This window comes from Boleophthalmus pectinirostris, unplaced genomic scaffold (assembly GCF_026225935.1).
Source record: "Boleophthalmus pectinirostris isolate CB_2022bp ecotype Guang Dong unplaced genomic scaffold, ASM2622593v1 HiC_scaffold_17, whole genome shotgun sequence".
Taxonomy (NCBI): domain Eukaryota; kingdom Metazoa; phylum Chordata; class Actinopteri; order Gobiiformes; family Gobiidae; genus Boleophthalmus; species Boleophthalmus pectinirostris.
The window spans coordinates 22,986,339-23,009,366 of record NW_026571115.1 but is presented as its reverse complement, the minus strand read 5'-3'; the positions used below and the strand labels follow the sequence as shown (position 1 = coordinate 23,009,366).

The 23,028-nt window shown below is 38.4% G+C and overlaps 3 protein-coding genes across 6 annotated transcripts; 2 read left to right on the top strand and 1 right to left on the bottom strand.

The window, feature by feature from the left end:
• Positions 1 to 886: 886 nt before the first annotated feature.
• Positions 887 to 17,375, top strand: LOC110162344 (ankyrin repeat and fibronectin type-III domain-containing protein 1-like). Of its 3 annotated transcripts, none has more exons than XM_055152638.1 (21): positions 887 to 1,031; positions 2,482 to 2,531; positions 4,153 to 4,242; positions 4,706 to 5,062; positions 6,008 to 6,299; positions 6,681 to 6,881; positions 7,761 to 7,874; positions 8,254 to 8,351; positions 8,428 to 8,518; positions 9,223 to 9,330; positions 10,310 to 10,409; positions 11,571 to 11,700; positions 11,847 to 11,966; positions 12,175 to 12,281; positions 12,898 to 13,012; positions 13,673 to 13,839; positions 13,946 to 14,123; positions 14,325 to 14,487; positions 14,860 to 15,026; positions 15,222 to 15,426; positions 15,844 to 17,375. In XM_055152638.1, the coding sequence occupies exons 4-21, from the start codon at positions 4,901 to 4,903 to the stop codon at positions 16,554 to 16,556; spliced, it is 3,231 nt and encodes a 1,076-aa protein (XP_055008613.1). In that variant the 5' UTR covers positions 887 to 1,031; positions 2,482 to 2,531; positions 4,153 to 4,242; positions 4,706 to 4,900; the 3' UTR covers positions 16,557 to 17,375. The 3 variants fall into 3 exon arrangements, with proteins under 3 accessions (XP_055008613.1, XP_055008614.1, XP_020782884.1); XM_055152639.1 differs by having other exon boundaries at positions 2,429 to 2,531; positions 4,918 to 5,062; XM_020927225.2 differs by having other exon boundaries at positions 2,429 to 2,531.
• Positions 17,376 to 18,065: 690 nt separating this feature from the next.
• LOC110162271 (GTPase IMAP family member 7-like) lies at positions 18,066 to 19,576 on the top strand. Its single transcript, XM_020927139.2, has 2 exons — positions 18,066 to 18,183; positions 18,543 to 19,576. Exons 1-2 carry the CDS (start codon positions 18,150 to 18,152, stop codon positions 19,532 to 19,534), a joined length of 1,026 nt encoding a protein of 341 aa, XP_020782798.2. The 5' UTR covers positions 18,066 to 18,149; the 3' UTR covers positions 19,535 to 19,576.
• Positions 19,577 to 19,641: 65 nt separating this feature from the next.
• kdelr3 (KDEL endoplasmic reticulum protein retention receptor 3) lies at positions 19,642 to 22,645 on the bottom strand. 2 transcript variants are annotated; one of them, XM_055152640.1, is made up of 6 exons: positions 22,265 to 22,645; positions 22,008 to 22,108; positions 21,653 to 21,811; positions 21,323 to 21,575; positions 20,755 to 20,928; positions 19,642 to 20,237 (listed from the first exon to the last, which is right to left on the bottom strand). In XM_055152640.1, the coding sequence occupies exons 1-6, from the start codon at positions 22,353 to 22,355 to the stop codon at positions 20,194 to 20,196; spliced, it is 822 nt and encodes a 273-aa protein (XP_055008615.1). In that variant the 5' UTR covers positions 22,356 to 22,645; the 3' UTR covers positions 19,642 to 20,193. The 2 variants fall into 2 exon arrangements, with proteins under 2 accessions (XP_055008615.1, XP_020782871.1); XM_020927212.2 differs by lacking the exon at positions 20,755 to 20,928.
• Positions 22,646 to 23,028: the final 383 nt, after the last annotated feature.

The window sequence follows — 23,028 nt, the reverse complement described above, 5'->3', positions numbered from 1 at the left end:
GCCTGGCCATCTTCTAAAAAAAAAAAAATGTATAATGAATTCTGCAAAGTCAGCCAGATGAGTAAAAATAATGGACACATTTTCTGTCACCGAAAGGGGGTCACCCAGATATTATCTGGTTGTCATATATTTGGCCGAGAGGAAATCTGAAAATTTGGCCCAAATGTCAGATTCCAAATTAGGAAGTTTGTGTTCAAGGGTCTTTCCTGCTGATTTATGTTTTCTGTTGTGTTGCAAAGTATTGAAATTGTGTGTCTTAGTTGAATTACTATTGCTGATAAAATATGGAGAGAAGTTAGTCTTAGCTTGGTTATTGTGTTTTGATGATAATGCTGATGATAATGATGAGAATGCACAGATCACTGCAAACACACAGTAAAAGGATATCCTGCACGCCAAATAATACCATTATACTGAGACAGACAAAAATAGGTCTCTGAACGTGTGAGACCACCTTTCACCCATCTGACAACTTTGTAACGTCACAGCAATTGCTTTAGAGACAGATGAAACAAACAACATGAAAAACCAAACTTGTGGTGAGTTATGCTTAATGGAAAAAATACCTATGTGGACTGACAGCTTTATGATTGCTTTGACGTGTTAAACCACTTCCTGTACACCCCACACAAAATCTTGCACGCTGAACCTGTAGGCCTAGGCTGCTGTATTTACACGCCACATAATTAAAATTGTAATTTGATAACTCCATACAACACAGATTAATAACCACTGAGTATACAGCCAAACAATCCCAAATCGCCAACATAGCTTCCTGAAAATAGACCTCAGTGAAATAAAGTAAGAGGGCGGAGACTGACTGAATGAATGTAAGAGGGCGGAGAGTGTGCGCGCCTGATGTGCATCTTGTGCGCACTGTGCTACAGCGTGCAGGCCGTGGTGCAGGCGCGTCTTCACCCCTCTGTGGTGAAAAGTTCCTAACCCCGGAGTGATGGAATATTTTGGAGGTTTAGGAAGTTTCATTGTAATTTAAATGTCGTTTCAACTTGGGAAAAGGGGAGCGCAAAACGGTAAGACAGCCAGGATCACTTTGTTTTTATTTAGTTATGTTATGTATGTTGGAGCTTTTATTAGTGCATTCACCTTTGCAAGTTCTGCTAAACTTGGCTGAACTTTTTAACCTTGTTGTATAGTCTAGCAGAGGTTGTGTTTTACTTAGCCACACTTAAACTCATACTCCAGTTAAAATAGGGAAAAGAAGAGTAGTAGTAAAACATATAATCTTATTAAAAGTCTAAAAGAATTCGTTTAATGAATGTAATACACTATTTTTACTAAATTAGACATAGGCCTATTAGTATCGCGTTACAGCTAGGCTATATGATCCGATGAGGTTCATTTGGTCTTCCGATAATTTATGTTATTAGGTTCTTTTTTCACACCAACCTTTGGTCTGAAAAAAGAACCTAATAACTAGGCTATATGATGTAGACTACAAGGCCACTATATGACATTACGTAAAATTGATTCCTATCAGCTTTTAGTCATGATATAATGTTGTTACCTCATCAAAAACATACGCGGAGTTGCCAGCCCTGATGAAGACCAGTTTGGTCGAAACATGTTGGCTTTGGCCATCTAAATAAAGGCCTTTTAACTATATTTTTCCTTGTGCGATTTTTAGTTCTTTAGAGTGCATGGATTCCATTGTGTTAAAAATACCTGGAGTTGTGTTTTGTTTCATTCACAAATGTTTGAGTAACCCTTGATTATTTGTTTGTCTACATCTCCAAAGCTCAAAATGTCCCACTTTGTGATGCCATTAGTGGTAGTTTTGAAGTTAACAGGTACGTTTGACCTCTTGTTTAGTAGATTGGCACTTCCCGGTCTTAAATTATGCACATGATTCTACTGAAGGTGTATGGAGTTTAAAAACACAGTGGAGCACTTCCTGTATTACCACACGAGATCGCAAGGTGGTGCAGAGTGTTTTCTATTTGAGAGAAGAACTCTAGAAGTCTAAATATGCTGGGTTTCTGTGTGTGAATGAAACAAAACAAAACTCTGGGTATGTTTTTGATGTGGAAACAACATTTTAACATAGATCAGAAAATAGTGTAATATGGGCCCTTTTATGTATGTTCTGACCACCACTTGCTGCGCTGATAAAGCCATGTAACAACAAATGTAGCGCAACATTGAGCTTGTGAAACCAAATTTGCTCCTTTGAGGTTCATATGCTATCAGATGTATTTGGGACGCTGTAACCATAAGCAGACTCAGGACTGTACTTTTGGCCTCACTTACAGAAGCACAAAGCAACATAGCATAATCTTGATTAAAGAGTCATAAGTATCTCTTTGTGGCTTATAATACTCTGTATTGGTACTTTACACTACCCAGATAATACAGTTGTTATCAACAGCAACACAAAAAGGTCGCAAATACACTGTTTCTTGTCCCGCAGGTGTTTATGCGTCCTCCTACAAGTTAATCTTCTCTCCCATCTGTCCCCATCAGCATTTTCCGCAACTTGTGTAAGAAGACATAATAAACAAACTTTGGGTTGGGTAAGTGTACCTAAAACAGTGGCTTGAATACCCCTATATCTTTGTATACACGACAATAGCAAAAAAATTATATTATTGTGGTCTAGAAGAATGAGGAGCAGCTGCTTTTACACAATGCAGCACAGTCAGTGGGGTTTACTTTCACAAAATGATAGAGCTGATATCTGAAATTTTTTGTCAGCCTGTCTAAGTGGCTGTGAGTGACTAGGATGACAGAGACAGAACAGACTCTGGGCACTCCCCTCCATTTTGTTCAAAGATGCTCTTCAGTTCTCAATGCTGTGAATATGATGTAAACTGAAGTGACAAGAAAATTGCCGAAAACTGTTGCACTGTGAAAATAGACGAAGGGGTGAGAGGAATAAGAACAAAGCAGGGACAGGGCTTGCTGACTGAGGAGGAGAAGCAGGAAGAAAGGACTATGGAAAAAATTGTGAGATGGATTTCCAAGCCTGAAGTAACACCGTGAACAAGAGACTTGATAATGAGCCGTTATTACACTGCTGCACACATAGGTTTACTGCAGGGTGCTATTGCTTCTCCATTTGCAATAACATTCATGTTTACAAAAGGGAACATGAAATCAGATACACAGAGGTATAGAGTATTCCTCAATTTGTTTTAAACTAGTATTTCCTGTGTGGTAAAATAATACACATGTCGATCACACAGCGTAAAGCATGATAAATCAAAGTGAAAAAATGAAAATCTGTGGGTGGGCAATATGCGGTGTTGCAAAGAGAAAAGGGGGGAAACAGAACACACACGCAGACATTTTGACTTTCATATTCTCGGGCAGGTATAATACATTAAGAAAGTTTCACAGTTTTATTTTATGATACTATACCAGGCCAGTCACTATGAATACTATATCGACTTATCGTTCAATACATGATAGATGGAACAATTATTTGGAGGGGGGCAATATTTATTGTGTGTACTTTTCCTTTTTACTAGTGGGAATTGTTTTGTAATTTTTTCTACAGTATGATAAGATTTGAAACTGAAGAAGGTTGAATTATAAACCAAATGTTGTATTCTGCAAATATTAAAAAATATGTTTGTGGATATTCTGCTTTATGGTTTGGTTTCAATATTATCTATTATTCTATATTTACTTCAGCAATATATCGTTAAATGTATCCTTAAATTGGTTTTATCGTGACAGGCCTATACTAAACATTGGGGATGTAACAATAACTGAAATATTGTGATATCGTATCATCAAAAATCTCACAATAATATCTTGGGCTGTCATAATATATCGAATCACAAGTTCCTTTGCTTAAATGCATGGTTTTATAGAAGCAACAGTTTATGAACAATGTGAACTACATATCCCATGATTAATTTCAGCGCAGACATCATGAAGAGATATGTTTTTGACTTGAATTCTTGGGATTGCGACTGAAATAATTCACACCAAAATCTTGTCAGGGCATTTTAAAAGCAAAAAAGTGTCCCATCTACAATTATATCAGCCTCTTCAAGATATTGCAATAAATATCGTACCGTGAGATGCATATCGTGATAATATTGTATTGAGAGATTTGGATGTCATTACATCCCTACTAAACATACATTTATATTCTTATATTTTTTCTTATTGTATTGTTTACAGGTTTTAATGATTTTCATCCAGTTGAATATCGCAACACTGCTTTTTGCTCAATGTGCTGCCTAAAGACTGGAGCTCACCAAAATTTTAATTGTGAGTCTTTATTTTACAACTAAGTATGTTTTTTTCTGTTAAAACATGCAAATATTATAGTTTTGTAGTTTTATTATAGTCTAAGCATTCCTTTAGTTTAAATTGCGTCACAGAAAACTGAACAATATGATCATTGTAACATGTGCCACTACCACTATTGTGAATACAAGAGCTGTTTCACCTGACCATACGTATTTGTTTTTAGCCAGTTGTAATCTTTTATAACTTCACTGTGTCCTGACCCAACTATTAGAAGTATTTTTTTTTATGGTTTTACTTGTTGATGCTGCAGGGCTTTTCAGCATTCTTATTTTATGTGTTTATACCTCTTGAGTGCACCATGGCACTACTCATCCAAGTCTTATGTCAGCAAAAAAGTAGCTAAACAATACAAGAACCAGACACAATATATATAGTCCATTATAACTTTATATTGATTTTTCCCACTGTACTCTCTTTACAGGTCTCTAATGACTTTTACCTTTTCTCATACTTTTGCCATCTGCCATTTTTTTTTTTTTCAATTCAACATCTGTCTGCAGCTTTGTAGTGTGCCATTTTCTACTTGTTTGTCCATGTGTTCATAACTAATCCACCGCCCCTCAGTACTGCCCTGCACCCTCCTTCCCTCTTCCACGCCTCTCTCTCAATTCCTGTAATGTCTGTATCCATGAGGAACCCACCCCAGCGCCGCCGATCCTTGGGGCCTGTCTCACCCAAGCGCATCTATCGGAATCTGTCTGTCAGACTGCGGGGCGCAGAGGCAGCGGGCACTGACGAAACAGAGATGCCCAAACATTCAAACAAGTCTGCAGATGCTGTAAGTTCAAGTAAAGGCAGTTTGGTCTCACTGTCACATTTTCATGAGTTATAAAAACACTAAACATTTACTCAATATCATAGTTGAACTATGGCTATAGGTGAAGCTCAAGAACTAAGGTGTATTTTCAAAACAAACTCAGTCTTTTCTATGAAATGACTTGAACCCTAGTAACACTTGTGCAACCTGTTCAAATCTTCAAGCCCTAAACAACTGAATGTAACAATATTTTTTCCTCATTTAAATGTTTCCAAATTATTACATATACTAATAATTAAAGGTTAATGTTTATAACAATTGCTATTAATATTTATTTATTGCTACAGTTGGTTCAATAGCTAAACATACTTTGAAAAACAAATTTTACAAACTGATAATAAACTACTAATGTATTAGTTAAGATTTCTGTAGTCAAGAACAGCTTGACTTGAATGTACAAATGTTTAATAATGTACCAATTATAAATCAGTTCTATTCTATTAATAATTTTAGCATTACAACCAAATGTAATAATAATCTCTTTGTATAGTAATTCTAATCATTTTAATACTTTTTTTAATCTTGTAGTCTCTCTAATCTTAATACCCATTCATTTCACACAATATATATTACGAAAAAACTAACAGAAAACTAATTTATTGTGTGTGTATTTTTTGATGAAATCCTTTGTTGACATTAGTCGCTCACCGTTTGAGCATTCATTATCTCTGCCTTGACGGCTTTTGTGATGTATTTATAGATTAATGTCTCTTATTGACTTTCATCTGCAGTATTCTTTTCACTGGATGATCAGTTGTTCTGCCTTGTAAAAAAAAAAAAAAAAAAATATATAATATATATATATATATATATATATATATATATATATATATATATATATATATATATATATATATATATATATATATATATTCTTTTTAAATACTCCTCATGTTCCTCCTTTAGTACAAGACCCTGTGGGAGGCTGTGGAAAATGAGGACACTTTGGCCGTGCAAAGCCTGCTGTCCAGAGAGCTTCCGAACAGTGGAGGAGGTGGAGGAGGAGGAGGGAGCATTTGGGAGAAGAGCATTTGGGAGAAGGCAGTGAAGAGAGACAGGGATTTGGAGCAGGAGAAGGAGAAAGGAGTGAACCGTGTCAGTGATCAGGGTTTGGTTCCATTGGATGTGGCAGCACTTACCCACAATTCACCTCTGCTCCATGTGCTGACAAAGGCTGGAGCCCGTCATAACCCTATATGTGAGTTGTTTTATTCTGTGTTTAAATTGAGGGTTTCATTGTTTCTATTTGTGACGTGTTAAACAGACATGTTGATTGAGAGTTTAGTTGTGGGGACTATTTAACCACTCTCTGTTATAGTTTCACAATGGCAAAAGTTAAAATAATAATTAGTAAAACTGTAATCCATTCATGTTATGCTATTTAATTTAATTACATTTCCCAAGTAATTATAATAATTTGGTAGTGGAAACAGGCTCAATAATGTTATATATATGTATGCAATGAACAATTTTTAATATTGTACTGGGAGTAGATTCTAAAGCAGGGACAGGCTACAATGACATGCTAATATATTGTAATGCATTCCATGCTCTTGCTGTTAAATGTATTTCTTCTCAGTGAGTCGCCCGGCAGAGTGGGCTCTGAAGCTGGACACTCTGGTGACGCTGGCGAGTAAACGTGTGGAGGAGAGGAAGAAGGAGCTGGTCAGGAGGGTGGTGGCTGGACCGCAGGCTCAGGCAGATGTGCACAGACAGATCCGCCTCTGGAGCCTCAGGCTGCAGCTGTACTGTCGCATGAGAGAGAACTTCAACAAAACAGGTCAGCTCTTAGGGACAGACACTGGGACCTCTTCAAACTCCACTTCAACATGCTCTCTGTAGATGAGGCTGGGTTATACAAATACATACAGTCAAATCAACATCCATTCCTTTTGGTGTTTGAAGTTGGGGGTTTAAAATGCAATTAAAATCTCAAATCTTATGATTTTACAGTGTAAGAAATTTGATGCAAAATAATGAGTTGAGGGCCTTGTTTGGTATTGGCATCTGAAATGCATAGTACTATTTACAGAGAAAATCTTTCAGTATAAATAAAATGAAAAATAAATATTTAGCTGATAAGCTAAACATCTGTGAGGTTTGATAAGAAGCCCATCATTTTATGATCTAACACAGGCACATAAATGCCAGGCATAAATGTCAAAAATTTTGCTGGCCTATGACCTAACAAGTAGCTTCAATAAATTATAGACATATCATGGTCATCATAAAACTACAAAGTGTTGGTCGTTACAAAAAACAAAATAATTATAAACTATAACTAATATAATTAATAACTATAATTTAAAACATTTAACATTTTCCTGTTCTGTCAAGTAGTGTCATTTTATCTACATCTTCATCTATTCTCTGCATGAGCTCTCTTGATTCCACATTCTGCCTGTGCTGATCTTTCTCCACTTTGGCCTCAGTGTCTTCCCACAGTCTGATGCTATGCATTCAAAATTGATCAGACTGCCTTGTAATCTTTCCTCACTTCCCCATAGTTCTCACTCCTGCATTCATTGGTCACTGATGATATTTTACTCAAAACCACTGAATTATTATCGTCTGCTTAGGCTTACATACATACTAATAACTTATACAACAAAGAAAACTTTGCTGTTTGTTTTTTGAACATAGATCTGTTTTTTTCTAGAGCTCCCTGGTCCTCCCTCTCATGTGTCCATACTTGTGACGAGCACATCATCCCTGCTAGTGGTAATCAAAGAACCAGAAGGTCCAGGCATTGGTCTTATTACACGTTACAGAGGTAAGCTATTTAGATTTTTTTTTATATATTTTGTTTGTTTGGAATCCCATTAGCTTCCAAAAAGTGGTCACTTGTCTTCCTGGGGTCCACTACATGAAATAAACTGCATGAAAATCCATCACATGGTAACACTGGTTCTTGTTTTAATGTGTTTACCTTAATTTGACCTTAATGTGATCACTCTGATAATCTGACAGTAAACAGTTGAGCATGTTTGCCTTTTCATTCATTGTTTCATCCTAAACGACTGTGCAGTCAACTGTAGATTAAGCCTCTTTACACTATGATCCCAAAACACTCAAATTCTCGGTTTTCCCACACCAGGGTCTCAGAGTTAAACCAGGGAACCAACTGTGAATAAGCCTGTTTGTGTTTGCAGTGGAATGGAGCAACACAGAGACATTCAAACGTATTTCTGGCTCAGCCCAAGTTACAGAGACCAAAAACCCAACATATTCTATACAGGGGCTGACAACGGTAAGACCTGCAACAACATTCACCCCTTTATATGAAAAAATAAACATGTTTTTTTTTGTTTTATTATGTGTTGTAGGGCGTACATTATTTTGTCAGAGTCAGTGCCTACAATATAAAAGGATGGGGCCAACCTCAATGTTCTACCCCAGCTAGTGCTGCCCCCTCCAGTAAGTATAGAGAACTGCAGATCTTTATTATCATTGGTTCATAATAAAAACTACACTATACTGTCCTACATTGCACCACTACAAATGCCTCCATTACCTGCTTGACCATTAGTAAGTAGTACTTATGGACTGAAACAAATATAACTACTTTTACTATTCACCTCTGCTCGTTTTGTATTACCGGTAGTTGAATTTTGATAGTTATAATTTTTTAAGATCAAACCATAGGTGTTTTTTGTGCATTTCTGCTGTCCTGATTTCAAATAATCAATATTCCTATCCAGTGGTCAGTCTGTGGATTTATGAATTATTAAAACATGGAGACCTAAAGCAGTCAAAGAAGTCAATGGGCCATGTCACAGAGCTGAGGAGAATAGGGCGCACATAGTCTTTCTTGTCACTGAATTGCTTGCTCTTAGTTTCCTCTTCAAATTGCTCAGTGAAGTCAAATAGGCATCAACAGAATACCTCTTTTGTGGATCATTTGATTAGTCTGGACCATTTCACAAATTAAACTAATCCAAATGATACACACATCGTTATTTTTGCAGTTTTACAGCCAACCTTTTCTGCCTGTTAATCTCCAGGATACAATGAAAAGAAGCGCCTCTATGGACTGACTTGTAAATTAGTTTTTGATGTCTTGAAAGATTGTTTTAATGGGATCAAAACGAAACTTTTTATAAAAACTGTTTGCCATGCAGGTTGGCGAGAGTGCGTGGGTGTGAAATCGCTGTTTAGGAACCACGAGGGCCTTGTGAGGAAGCTGCTGGAAGATGCCCGTGAACCACAGTACAGAGGATACTGCATAGGTAAGCACACTGAGTATATTTACACACTGATGCACATGATGAGACTACACCAGCACAGTGTTTTGCTGCTAAGAATATAAAGAACATTGATGTGGGAGCGCTTGAGTAGACATCTGGATTGGTAATTGCTGTTTTTTTCCCTCTTTTCCCAACAGACTTGTGCTCTTAAAGCCCCTGTACCCATTTATTCCCATGTATTTGAACAAAATGTTCTTTTGTCTTGCCCCCCATACAAATAGACCTATATTGTAAAAGCAGTTCTTGAGGTCAAAATATGTCTCCAGCGTGGGTTTTATGAATCAATATGTTGTTAGCTTTGTTGTTAGGCAAAACTCCTACTACATTCTCTGATAGCTGTGAAAAGTGTTCATAAACTCATCGTTGTGAATAATTTGATTATGTTAGGGTAGTGCTTATGTAAATGAGGAATAACATCGGACCACTGTAAACAATTTAAAACTTATGATTGAACTATTTTTGCTTTCATGGTAGATGGTGGACTGTCACCTGCTTTTCCCATGGAGACCTTTTTGCTTTGCTTGGAATGTTCCACAGTATGGCATTAAATATATTTTTTATAACTGAGATAGCAAACGAAAATACACTATATGGCTGATTTTAGAATATACCATGACATGGTTTGTAAATAATTTCTTGACCTACTTTTCCTGGCAAATATTTCTTGCGTTAGTGGCATGTGCACTACATTTTAAACCACTGACATCTCCCCGACCCATTTTGGAATCTATCCCATTGGGAAATACTGATCTACATTGCAGTGAACACACTCAGTCCTCTCACCCACATCAAATTACTCTTTGTTAACAAATGAGTTTTAGATTTGTATTACGATATTAGCTCATACAATTTAAACATCTGCAACGTGAGAAGAAATTCTACTAAAGAAAGATGCTGAGTAGCTGTGAAAGTACTGGCAGATGAAGATTGTCATGCTGTCCTCCTCTCCTCTACTCTACAGAGAGCTGTAAGCCCCAGAGTCCCAGCAAGCGCCTGTCTATGTCTCGAGGCATCAAACAGCTTTTCCAGTCCGCCACCAAGTTTGTTCGTCTTCTCCAACGGTACTCCCACATCACCAGTCCCCACTGTGTCTTGAGGCTACCGGTAGTAAGCAGTTTAAAGTGATGGGATTGTAGTGGTGCAAAACAACAAAGGATGTCCAAACTCTTATCTTGTTCTGGCCAAAGAGGAGTAGTTACATTTAAACAGTATGAGTCTAAAGATTAATGAGTGGCTCAGTGGCAGGGGTCAGTGGGGCGTGACAGAGACCAAGTGAGTGACAAATGCTCTGAACTGCAATGAGCAGTCAGTGGACTGGTTGGACAAAATAAATGCACCATTGACCAAGTGAAAAAGGTTGCTTGATGCGTTAAAACCTATGCTTTGTTTAAAGGGCCCAGGCTAGTGTTAATCTGATCTATGTTATAATATTGTTTCCTCATCACAAAGAGAGTTCTTCTCTCAGACAGAAAAGACTTGTGTCAGATAATACAGGAAGTGATATTTTTAAACTCCATACACCTTCACTAGAATCACTTGTATAATTTCAGCCCTGGAATTCCCCATCCACTGAACAAAAGATAAAAGGAGCTGTTAACTTGAAACACACTACAACTTTATGACATCACAAGGTGGAACAGAGCATTCTGAGCTTGGGAGATGTAGACGACACTAATTATAAAGGGTTACTCAAACATGTATGAATAAAACAAAAAACAAATCCAGTTATGTTTTTGATGAGGTCACAACATTATAACAAGATTTAAAGCTCATTTGCATAATATGGTAACTGTCATTTGACATCATCGTAAATTATTTTTAAAAAGGAATAATTTTGCAGTAAATTAAAGTATTATAATTTAATTATTAAAATGTATTTTTTCCTCATTGATTCAATTTTATTACATTATAGACTATAGAATTTGACAGAGTTGAGCAAACAGACAAGTAAAACTTTACTGAGAACAGGGAACAATCAGAAAATTGACTTTGTAATCTGATTATCTGGGTTTTCAATTTAAATGTACGAGTATATAATTAAGTCCATGTTTACACTATGACTTCAGGAAATGAAGCGAGGGTGGAGAAAAGGGTAGTAATTACATGTAATTAATTCACAATTCTGAGCTTCATGTGACAGCGCAGTATCCAGTATAAAGCATGTGTGGCTGTGACTGACAGCGGTACGAATATCTTGATGTCCTATATTTTGACATGAATAGAGGTGTCTACCTGGCAGCTGTCTTCCACTACAAGGACAACATCCTGGTGACAGCTGAAGATCAGATACCTCTTGTGGAGATCCAGTGCTGCTCCACGCCCATCACACAGGACTTTCTTTGGTTTGCCAAGGTGTGCATCAAGAACACAGATGTTCTTTTGTCTTTCTGCATATTGTGGTAGTTTAAAACAAAGCAAACCTGTCACACATTCCCCCCCTTTTTCCCCCTTCTTCATGTCTAACTTGTGTTCTGTGAATTTATGTTTTATTTTTGCAGTTATCTTGTGCGTGGCAACAAGTTCCATGGCTGCAGCAATCTCTAGCCTCTGCTCATTCATCTTCCTCCTCCCTGCTTCAGAACAGACACAACATTTTAAAAGCAGTTTCACAGCTGCAGGTAGGAAGTTAAGCAGCTTATTTTTCTGATAAGAAGCTGTGAACCACATTCATTGCTAGCTTAATTACCTTTTTACACCCCCTTCCTCCACCCACAGTTTTCCAAGTGCTAATATCTCATTCCTGTCACCCCACAACCACTTCCTACTAAATTAGACTCTAATATGCTGGTAATTATTCATCCTCATGTTTATCTGGTCTGCCTGCAGTCTTCTCTAGGAATGATGGACTTAGGTCAGGTTTACTATGAGCCTCTGAAAGATCGCCAGGGAAATGTGCTACTAGTCACGTTGAAGGACTTCTCCAACCTTCCCAAGTAAGACATGTGGCATTATTAACAGTACAACCTTTTCTCTTTATATTTACAATAATGGATCCCCCCTTTGTAGTAGAACATGTTTCTGGGCTTGTTTACAATGCAAGACCCTGCTTTGTATTTGTATGATTACTTGCTGTTACAAATTAAGGCACATTCCTTAAGTTACAAGGACATAAAATAACCTAATGGTCTTTACAGTGTTGTCTGTGGTATAAGTGGACCTGGCACACACTGAGCAGGGTAATGAGAAAACTGAAGCTTAAATCTAAAGGATTTTGCCCTCATCAGAGCAGAGGGCGCTCCGACCTCTGATTACTGATAGAGGTCAGAGCTATCTTATTAATCTACTAGAAACTGTGTGTCCTTCTTTGAAAAAACATAATAAATTTCTCCCAGGTGGAATTTTAATCAATGTAGGAGGCACACCCAATCAGGCACTAAAGTGTCTCATACAAATGTCTCAGGAAATAATGTTGTAATCTTGCATAATCGTCAGCTTGCCCTGAATCCATACAGATGTTGTCCTTGGATATCACTGGCTGCTGTGTGATTCTGATCATAGTTGCTGAAAATAGCTGAAAAATGTGTTCCTTTTCACTCACTTAACTCACAGTCCCCCTGACCCGCCGCTCCACTGGATGCCCATCGTACGGCTGGAAAAGAACCGGAGTCGGACCCCCCTGCTGCCTGAGCCCACCGCCATGGATATGCTCTATGAACAGCTCAAGGTGAACTGCTTTCTATGTCCTTTTTTTCTTTGGGGAAAAAGAAAGAAAAGCAGTGTGACTCATCAGTGGGACATATTGCAAAGCAGCAGTGCAAGTGAATTGAAGCAAGGAGTACATAGTGATTGAGTGTATTGACTTTCCTGACTGGATTATTGAGCAATGTTTTTCTCCCTGGCTAAACTAAGATAACACTTTAAATCTAATGTAGTGGAATTAAATAGCACACAAAACAAATTAGCTTGGCAGATTAAACACATCCAAAGTCTCCCAACTTTCAAAGCTCAAGTGTAACTTTTTTTTACTCCACTTGCACAGAAACCAACATAACAGTTCAGGTATTGCTACAGTAATTGGTCCCATCCCATAATCATAAGATACTATCGTGTGGAATCTGAATTTCAGCCATAGTTCATCTATACATTATTTGCTGAACCCCACATTACTTATCCAGTTCATTGACAAAAATATTTCAATAACTTTCTTTGCTGTAAGTGAACATCTGGCTAAAACCTTCTTGCTGGTAGTAATTGGCCCAAGTTGCTACCACACAGTTTCTGCACGACAGCATTATAATAAATTGAACTTTAGAGCTGCAGTGTAGAAGCAGACTTGCTGTTCATGTAAGTAAAAGTTAACCATGTTATCTCCATCTGCGTGTAGGACAAGCTGTCATATCACCGCCACAGCACCCAGTGGGCCCAGCCTGGTCTTTATGTTGGGATACTGAAGCTGTGCAGCTCTGTGGAGCAGATCCGGGTGCTGGTGCCTCAGAGGCTGCCCAATCTGCTCTGTCACACCAGGGTCCGACACAACGCCCACGTAACAAGGTACTGTCTGCCACACACAAACTTGTTTTATACGTCAACACGTCAGACCTCACAGTTCAACTGTAGTAAGCTGACATTACATAAGTGTGTTTTTATGGTGTGGTAGGGACGAGTGGGCGTGGCTTCAGAGTCATGTTTACACTACAGTCAATGGCAGTGTCCAGAACCTGCTGAGTGGAGGAGACGATGATAACCTGATTGAGAGCAGCCTGGTGGAGTTTGTCACATCCCTGAGAGCGGCCATCACACATCTGCTGACAAAGCTCAACATCCCCCTCTACAGGGTAAACTCTTTTGTGTTTCATGATATTCATGTTTTTCTACTCCTCAGGGGTGAATCATTAAAAGTGTATATGCTTAATTTTAACCAATACAACTGGATCTGGACATTATTTACTTTTTTTTTAATTTTTCCTTTTTCTGTGCTTCTGTACAGGGTATATCATAGTATACAAATTCTTTAGCTTTTGTATTTCTTTTGGCAGGCGTATCAGTATGGAGTCTACACTCGGGAACTTGTGCAGTTTGGAGACAAGCTGTCCTTATTGCTCCTTCTGCCTCCTAGTGAGGATTTCAGTTCCAGTTATTGGCCCCTAGTGGGGACCAAGGAACCTGGTCTGACAATGCCACTGCAGATCTTTGAAATTGGTAAGTTATGACTAAAGTGTAAATAATAACAACTTTTTATACTATTCTTTTATACTAAAACAGTTGTCGAGGAATCTCTGAAAGGGGTTCACTCACTTATCAACCAAAGGGCAAGAAGGCCGACATCAGATGATATAAAATCAATATTGTTTGTCCAGTCATTTTAAGATTTTCATTAAATTGGTTCAGCAAACAATCCTTTGTAGTTTTTCTTGATCTCCATGCAAAGTTTTCTAATAAATTTTAAACCAATTCTCATATACTAGAATCTTTTAGTTCTGTAACACCTAATTGCAGGGTACCATGGGCAGATTCAGCTCAGGATTGGCTCTTTGTCAAAATTATGAACTAATGAATTTCTTGTTTTTTCAGTTCACTTCTGGACGTACGAGCGTGACTTCCTGTCTCACTACTGCCAAGCCTGGGTGAGGCTGGAACTGGACACTCATTTGGCCCAGCAGGCTCTGAGGGAGGCTCTGGACACAAAAGAGGTGCAGGAGGCCCGGGAACGCCTCAACCGCATCACTGAACTAGCACATGTAAGCAGGGACCAGGATCACTAACAAGTTAATGCAAAAACTGTCTTATTTTTGTGAGGAGCACTTACAAAAAAAGACAATTGCAGAAAGACAAGCATCGTCTTCAATTTGGAGACTAACTATAACAAATAGATTAAACAATAGAACTGCTTGTAAAAAGGTCACTGTTCAGGAGCTTTTGTGTGGATGTTACAGAGGCTGGATGTTGTGTGGCGGGATGCGCGCTGGATCATGGACTGTCTTCAGTGTGTTCGGTCCAGGCAGTGGGTGGGCGCAGTGCCTTTGGGCTTGGTGATGGGAGGAGACCCACCCCCGCGCCCAGAGGGAGAGGAAGAGGAGGAGAGTCTGACTGGCAGACTGACGTGGCCCAGACGAATACCACCTCAGAGAACTATTTCAGGTACTAACAATATCACCTTCATATTGAAATATCAAATTTAAGACTCTGGCTCTAAACTGTACATTTAGCAGAGTGGTACAAAACTGTTGGAAATAACTACAGTTCAGTGTATATTATTTTTGAAATAAGAAAAAAATGTGAAAAGGCTGTGGCATCTAAAAACAGCACAGACCGGTGTTTCAAATGCTCAAATACAATCAATCAAGGAAAAGCAAAGTGTTACATGCAAAATTTATGTGAATTGTTTGTGTATGTATTTCTTAAAAAATGTAAGTGTTTTATTCTTTAATAGTCTGTGATCATAACAAAGTATGTCAGTTTCAAACACAAGGCTCAAGAAATACCACATTTGTCACATTATTGTATATAAACTAGAAACAATTATTCAACACTAATTTGTTCATATTGTTTTTTCAGAAAATCTGAGTGTGACTCCTCCAAATGTTGTCTCAGCAGAGGTGCCTGCTCCCACTGGGATCATCACATCTATCCCTGAAGAGCCCCCTCTGGTGTTAATGGAGGGTGTTGCAAAGGGAGGGTACCCTGTTGACATCACCTCACCATCAACTGTGGATTTGACCAGTTTGGACCAGCCTGAGTTAATATGTGCCAGTACTTTGATTGAAGCAGGACTGGAACCTGCAGCTGCAGCTCAACTAGAAGTAGGCTATCCAGTTTTAAATGTGGAAGTGCCCCAGAGTGAAGAGCCAGAGTACCCCTCAAGCATCACAGACGTCATTCGGCCAATGGAGATGGCTGAGCTGGTGGATATCATACCCACTCTGACACTTATTGAAGAAGAGATCCCCAGTGACCCCTCCAGCCCCACTGTCATGGACATGCTAGAGAGCTTTGGTCTGGGGATCAGTGAAAGTAATACTATTTTTAACTTAGAAAATCCAGTCTTGACCAGTGGAGATGGGTTGGTGTCACAGTCCAGTAGCAACACTGTGACCCTCACTGAGAATACAGATCTACAGAGCACAGCAGTGCCTGTCGCTGAAGGTGATAGAAGACCTATTTTCACCTTAAACTTTCCCTCTGAGGACACAGACAGGCTGCAGCTGCCCTCTGGGTTTCCAGCGAGGAGCCAGGTGGAGTGGGACAGACCAACCAACAGCTCATCTTGACAGATCCACAAATCCATCTGGTACATCTGGTACCTTTTTTTTAGAGTACAGATAGTTTAGGTAAACTATGCACATGAGTAGAGCTGTGGTACCAAAAAAGTACTGTTCATGTATCAGATTGTTTCACCAATGTTAAAAAAGTCCTTCTCAGGCTCTCTCTTTTTGTTTTTAAATAAACATGATATTATATAATTTTATGTATTACACTACAGTGAGACAAAACAAAGCTAGTACTAAGAAGACTAAGATATATATATATATATATATATATATATATATATATATAGTAAATATTATGACTGACAACCCTTCACCAAGCAGTCCTAAACAAGGATGATTTTTTTTTCAACATTATGGGCAAATGGTAGCTTATTTATATATAACCACACAAATCAAGTGTCTCTCTGTTTTTTAATCAATTAACAACTTAAAAAAAACAACATAACGTACCAAAAAGCCAAAGGTATTTATTTGGTTGATTAAATGAAGACATGGTAACCATATCTTTTTAATGTTGGCTATCACACTTCACTTTTACATTTTTTTTATTATTTCTCCGGTGTACAGGGTATGTATGTGAAAAAGTGTTTTTATTTTAGCACCAAGAAACCACATTAAATGTGTGAGTAAAAGGTGATGTCATTCCTTAAACTAAAACAATGTCTAGGAAATAGGTACCTCAAAATATGTTTGCTGTATGTTTACAAAGAGTAAAAGCTATCTAAACCACAAGGAAATGGTCTGCACTGTGTTCTGCTTTCTTTAAGGCAGTAGCCTCCTTTTTAAAGGTCCTATATTACTCAAAATTGAGTCTTGTGAGTTTTAAGCCATATTAGAATGTTAGTTTTGTTTCATTCACACATTTGAGCAACCCTTTATTATTAGTCTGTCTACATCTCCAAAGCTCAAAATGCTCTGTTCCACCACTGTCATGAAGTGGTAGTTTTCATGTTAACAGCTCCTTTTACCTTTAGTTCAGTAGCAAATGGCAATTCCGGGGCTGATATTAACCGAATGATTCTAGTGAAGGTGTATGGAGTTTAAAAACACAGTGGCCCACTTCATGTATTACCATATGACATCACAAGTTGGAACAGTGTTTTATGTTTGAGAGATAGACTCTAAATATGAAAAATATGCAGGGTTAGTGTGTTTAACGAGTGAATGAAACAAAACACTACTCCAGGTATGTTTGTGATGGGGAAACGACATAATATAAATCAGAAAATGGTATAATATGGGACCTTTAATATGATCATCTAGTCTTCTGGTGCCACCAAGTGGACAACATACTCAAATACGGATCGAAGTCCAAGACTTCTTTTCATCCTAAATTGTACAATAATACGATTTCTTTTCGTACGATTGATCAAATCTAGTAGCTATACACTTGGTCCAAATCTTGGAATTGAAATTGGATCAAATCCGTCACGTGGTACAAAGTTGCGCCCACTCACTCCATTTGAGTGGTCTGGCATTTCTGCTGCACAAATCTGAGCCTCTACATAAGCCATATCCGACACTTATTCTCTTGACAGAAAAACCCTTGTGCGGAAATAGCCTGGTAGGCCTAGTTCTTGGGAGCCTGCAGGGATGTCGACAGAAGAAAATGCTGCGTCACTCAAAGGTACGTGCTGGAAGACAAGCAAGCTAGATACGCAAAGAATAAATGCAGGTGTACTGTGCAATTCATCTGTAGTATTTTATCAGTTAATACTATGTCTATGTAGTGTTTTGTCGATTTAATCTCAACTGACTACTTAATTTATTGTAAGAAAGACAATCATTTGAAAGAGTGATATAGATGACTTTCACTAATATTGTATTCTAAAGCCTATGCGCTGATATCTTCAATAAAAGAAATAATGTTACAGTGATTAGTTCAAAAAATTGCACTGAAGTCATGCATTCTTACTCAGGCTATGTTTTTTTTTTTTTTTTTGCCTGTTTAGCAGTAACTATAATAAACTTAATTCTATATCGCAGAATGCACTACATCCGCCCTTGACCCTGACAGTGACTGGAGAATTGTTCTGGTGGGAAGGACAGGCAGTGGTAAAAGCTCTACAGCCAACACCATACTGGGCAGAAGTGCATTTTGGGTAGAGACCTCTCCCTGTTCCATCACCTCCAAGTGTAGAAAACAGAGCGGACAGGTAAACAAAGTGAGCATATCTGTGGTGGACACTCCTGGCTTCTTCCACACCAGTATGTCCCTTCAGGAGGTCATACACGAAATGGGACAATGCATAAAACTGTATTCACCAGGACCCCATCTGTTCATACTGACAGTCCAGATCTGCAAGTTTACTCAAGAGGAGAAAGACTGCTTGGATTGGATTAAAGCTACTTTTGGCTCTGAAGTTTTGAAATACACTTTAGTTTTGTTTACTTGTGGAGACAAGCTACATGGAAAACGTATAGAGGACTATGTTGGGGAGAGTGAGGAGCTATCAGAGTTTGTAAGTGGCTGTCATGGAGGCTATCATGTCTTTGATAATAGCAATACAGAAAGTTCAGAGCAGATAATGGACCTCATGAAGAAGATAGACAAGATGGTGTCTGAAAATGAAAATGGGTTTTATACCAGAGATATGTTTGACGAAGCTGAGAGGGCCATGAAGGAGGTACAAGAAAGAATGATGGGTGAAAACGTCTCCGTATCGTCTCCTCAAAAAGCAACAAATGGGCTTAAATTGCAAGGAGAGGAAGTTGAAGGAAGGAGGCTTGAAGACGAAGAGGCCAGAAAAAGAGCAGAGAGACTATTCTGGTGTGAACTGGTGACGGCGATGGGCAAAGGTGCAGCTGAAGGAGCTGGGATTGTGGGTAAAAACAAGGGGAAAGGAAAAGCGATAAAGAAAATAGCTGCTTTGGCGGCCTCCCCACTTTCTATAGGTTCAGCAGCCAAAGTGGTAGGGGGAGCCATGAGAGAAGGAACTAAAGTCTTCTCTAAGCATCGCAAAACATTCTTGCATTGAGAGGACATAACAGTATTTGTCTTTCAACAATGACACTTTGAATTTTTTTTTTTTGTGGGTGGGGCAACGAAAAGTAAACATCCTGGTCAAATAACATACAATAAGAATACGTAAAAGACTCTTTATATTATTAAAAGGTGTACAAATAGTGTGCAATTCTGCTTAAAATTGACTAGGACCTAGAATTGGCATACTTTTTTGGATATTGCTTCATGGCAAATAGCCCTTGAACGCCAACACAACATGTACTGCATACATGACAATACTTGACAAAAAAAGAAAAGAAAAAAAAAACACAAAAAGATACAAAGAAAAAAGAAAAAAAGGAAGAATAAATGAAGAAAAAATTGAGAGCAAATTAAGCTGTAATGCATTTGTCAATAAGTGATCTTGGGAGAACTAGTGAAAAATGCATAAACTCAGCAGAGCCCAAGAAATCACAAAAATATCACAAATAAGAAAACACTTGACATCGCTACATTCCCTTTTGCATGATTATTGGGGGCATGATTGACACTCAATGAAGAATCTGACAATCTGAGCCTTTTAATCAGTCAGATCATGAGTCCCTTTTTTTGCTAATTATATTTACAGTTTCATACTCTTGGACGGGCGGATGTAGCAGGCACATGGTGATCTGTGGCCTGTGGACCTCTCTCCTACACAGGCATTGGCAGTGACATTTTTCCTTTTCCACGAAGCACTGCACAGAAATAAAAAGAAAGTTATTGCAATTACTGTAGAGAAATTGGGTACATTTACATGGCCAGTATCTGATCATCATAAGCACCTGATGACATATTTGTGTGTGTGTTAATCACTGTATTTTTAGTGTAACTGTTCTCAAACTTCAACATTCAAAATTCATCACTTTCTCAAAACCTGCAAAGGTGATTTCAGAACCATTGAACTGAAGAATTTATAGTCATTCAGCCATAGAATTTTCTGTATTACAACAAAAACATTTCCTCAGTATTAATTTTAGCTGCCCCCCATCTGTATTAAATATTATTGACCTGTACAATGTTGTGAAAATTTAGCACTTTCTAATACAGTGATGCTATAAAATATTTGCCTGACCAGCCAGTCCCTTCTACATTCAGTCGGAATCCAGAAGGGACTGGAAACTTGAGACGGTCCAACCACAGCGGCTAATTTGTAGCAGAAGACATCTCCTCTCGAAAATTCTCATGACATTGAGAACAAAATACTTCTTTTACCTGAAATAAGTAATAGTTTGGCGCTTCGAATGTTGATTCTGTAATAATCCACACTGTTTCTCAGTCCTTTATGTAGCTTTTTCTCCTTTTTGCGTGTAAGCAGCCACGTTTGTTTTTGTTGCGAACGGAGCATGCGTCTCTCTGATTGGTTAATCCGCATGTCAATCACACCCTCTGAAATCAGGGAGACAGGATAAGGCTCCAGATCCACTCGTCTTTGTAAACTTTCTTTCATAGTGTGTGGTTGTGGCTGGCCAAGTAAATAAAATATCTTCACATTGTGACTTGTGCTTTGTTGTGTTTCCTTTGTCTTTGGTCAGTGAACTGATTAAACTAACAAAAAGCTTGTCCAGTTGTAATCTGTGTTTAAATAGTAGAAAACTGTGTTAAATATACTGCAAAAGTATACTGTGCTTTTGATATGGGAGGCTTGAAAATGGATAAAAGACTGAGCCAATATTAGTTGAGTGTTTCCTGTCCGAGTGGCATGTTTTGGAATTTGTCCCAAAAAATTCATTCAAATCTTATGTACAGTACAGGGAACTAGGGGAATTTAGAATCTACTTACCCTTTGTGACATAAAGGTAGAAGAAATCGCAGTAGAAGATGGTCTGCACGACTCCGGACACTACAGCGATCTGGTCGAAGAAGCCCTCTGTGTGGTACCTCCAGATCCAGTTAGCGATGTATAAGGCTCGGTACAGGCCCAGGAAGAACAGGTAGTGTGTGGTGATCGACTCCGCCTCCCCAGTCTTGGTGATCATGAAGAGCTGCGGCATGATGGCAACAGCTTCCAGGAAGATGGAAAAAGTCCACAGAATCTGAGAAAGAAAGTCAGACTTGATTTACGACAAGAAGAAATCTAAAAGCAACTAGTAGTATGTATACTACTACAAACCTCCACTGGGGTGAAAGCGTAGTTCTCCAGAAAGGACAGTCCAATAACGGGCACCAAGAGGAACTCCACACGAAATGAATCATTCTCAGAGTCATACGTGTTTCTGAAGCGCATGTAGATCATGTAAACTGTGGCATAGGACAGAGCCAGGAACACCACCTGAGTACAACAGGAAGGTGGATTTCCATTTTAGTTTGCATTAGGTTGGTGACTAAATAATAATTTGAGAACAGCGTACATTGTGGTTTGTGGTTGTATTTACATTAGCTCTTACTAACTATATGGCTTATGCTGCGGTTAAAATGAGATGACACACCCTATTCGTTACACAGACACTTAGTTGTGTGGTACCTACCTTCATAACTGTGTTGTAAGCAGAGATGTAAACAGTTAATAGGTCCAAATATCTGGTGGTGAATACCAGGGCAAACAGCACTTGAGACTTCCCAGAGATGCCTATAGAAAGAACAAGAAAAATGTGATTCATCGTCCAATACAGTTCATTGAAAAGTGCAACAGGCCTTATAGAGATGTGTGAACTTCGCCACAGCTGAATCCAACACAACATGTTTTTTAACTATTATAAAGGCAAGGATGTCAGCTTTGACCTACCTGCACATGACCTGGACTTCCAAATCTTCAGCAAAAGAATAATAATGGCCACAAGGTGTGACACGTCACCGGCAAGACGAAAAATATTCATAGCTGTTCTTTTCCCCCACTATCCAAAGTTTTGCAGAGCCCCAAAAAGTCCACGTCCACCCCACAGAGGCGCAGACGTGAATGCACAATGTACTTGTAGAAAAAAGTCAAAAAGCAGCTAAAGCGTTTACAGTCAACTCCAGTGAATCCTCCAGTCGGCAGGATCTTTATCTAATAGAAGCCCAAACGTGATAAAGGTCTAAAGCATCTATCTGTCCTGCCAACTCAGCTATGCGCTCACTGGTCCGGGGGGAAACTTGTTTTAGAGGAGGTGACGTGGCTCACGCCTCAAAGCAGATTCACCACAAAGAGGAAATAGGGTTACTTTTCCGGTTTGTTCTTTTTACAAAATAAACATTATAATTATAGATCGTCTTTTGAATGGCATGCTCGTACTACTCTTTACTACTATTATTAAATGGACTATGGTCTACTAGATCTTTAACATTTAAAAGGTCCGTATAGGGTATAATTTCGTCGCAAAATGTTAAATATTCTTTTATTCCATTTTATGCAAAAAATATCACAAATGATAATTAAAGAACCTTGCTCACATGAAGAGGTATAGAAAATAAAAGCAAATGGCATTTAGGACAGTATTATTAAAAACACATTTAGAAATTGTAGGCTAAAAAAGCGCTACATTTTGAACAGCAGATGGCGACAAAAGACTA

Excerpts from the sequence above, each read along its gene's own strand:
- LOC110162344 (XM_055152638.1), top strand. The coding sequence starts at position 4,901 with ATGTCTGTATCCATGAGGAACCCACCCCAGCGCCGCCGATCCTTGGGG. Across the intron at positions 13,013-13,672 it reads TGCTCTATGAACAGCTCAAG|GACAAGCTGTCATATCACCG; the intron begins GTGAACTGCTTT and ends ATCTGCGTGTAG. Across the intron at positions 14,124-14,324 it reads TCAACATCCCCCTCTACAGG|GCGTATCAGTATGGAGTCTA; the intron begins GTAAACTCTTTT and ends TTCTTTTGGCAG.
- LOC110162271 (XM_020927139.2), top strand. The coding sequence starts at position 18,150 with ATGTCGACAGAAGAAAATGCTGCGTCACTCAAAG. Across the intron at positions 18,184-18,542 it reads AAATGCTGCGTCACTCAAAG|AATGCACTACATCCGCCCTT; the intron begins GTACGTGCTGGA and ends TCTATATCGCAG.
- kdelr3 (XM_055152640.1), bottom strand. The coding sequence starts at position 22,355 with ATGAATATTTTTCGTCTTGCCGGTGACGTGTCACACCTTGTGGCCATT. Across the intron at positions 21,812-22,007 it reads CTTACAACACAGTTATGAAG|GTGGTGTTCCTGGCTCTGTC; the intron begins GTAGGTACCACA and ends TGTTGTACTCAG. Across the intron at positions 20,238-20,754 it reads CAAACTATTACTTATTTCAG|TGCTTCGTGGAAAAGGAAAA; the intron begins GTAAAAGAAGTA and ends ATTTCTGTGCAG.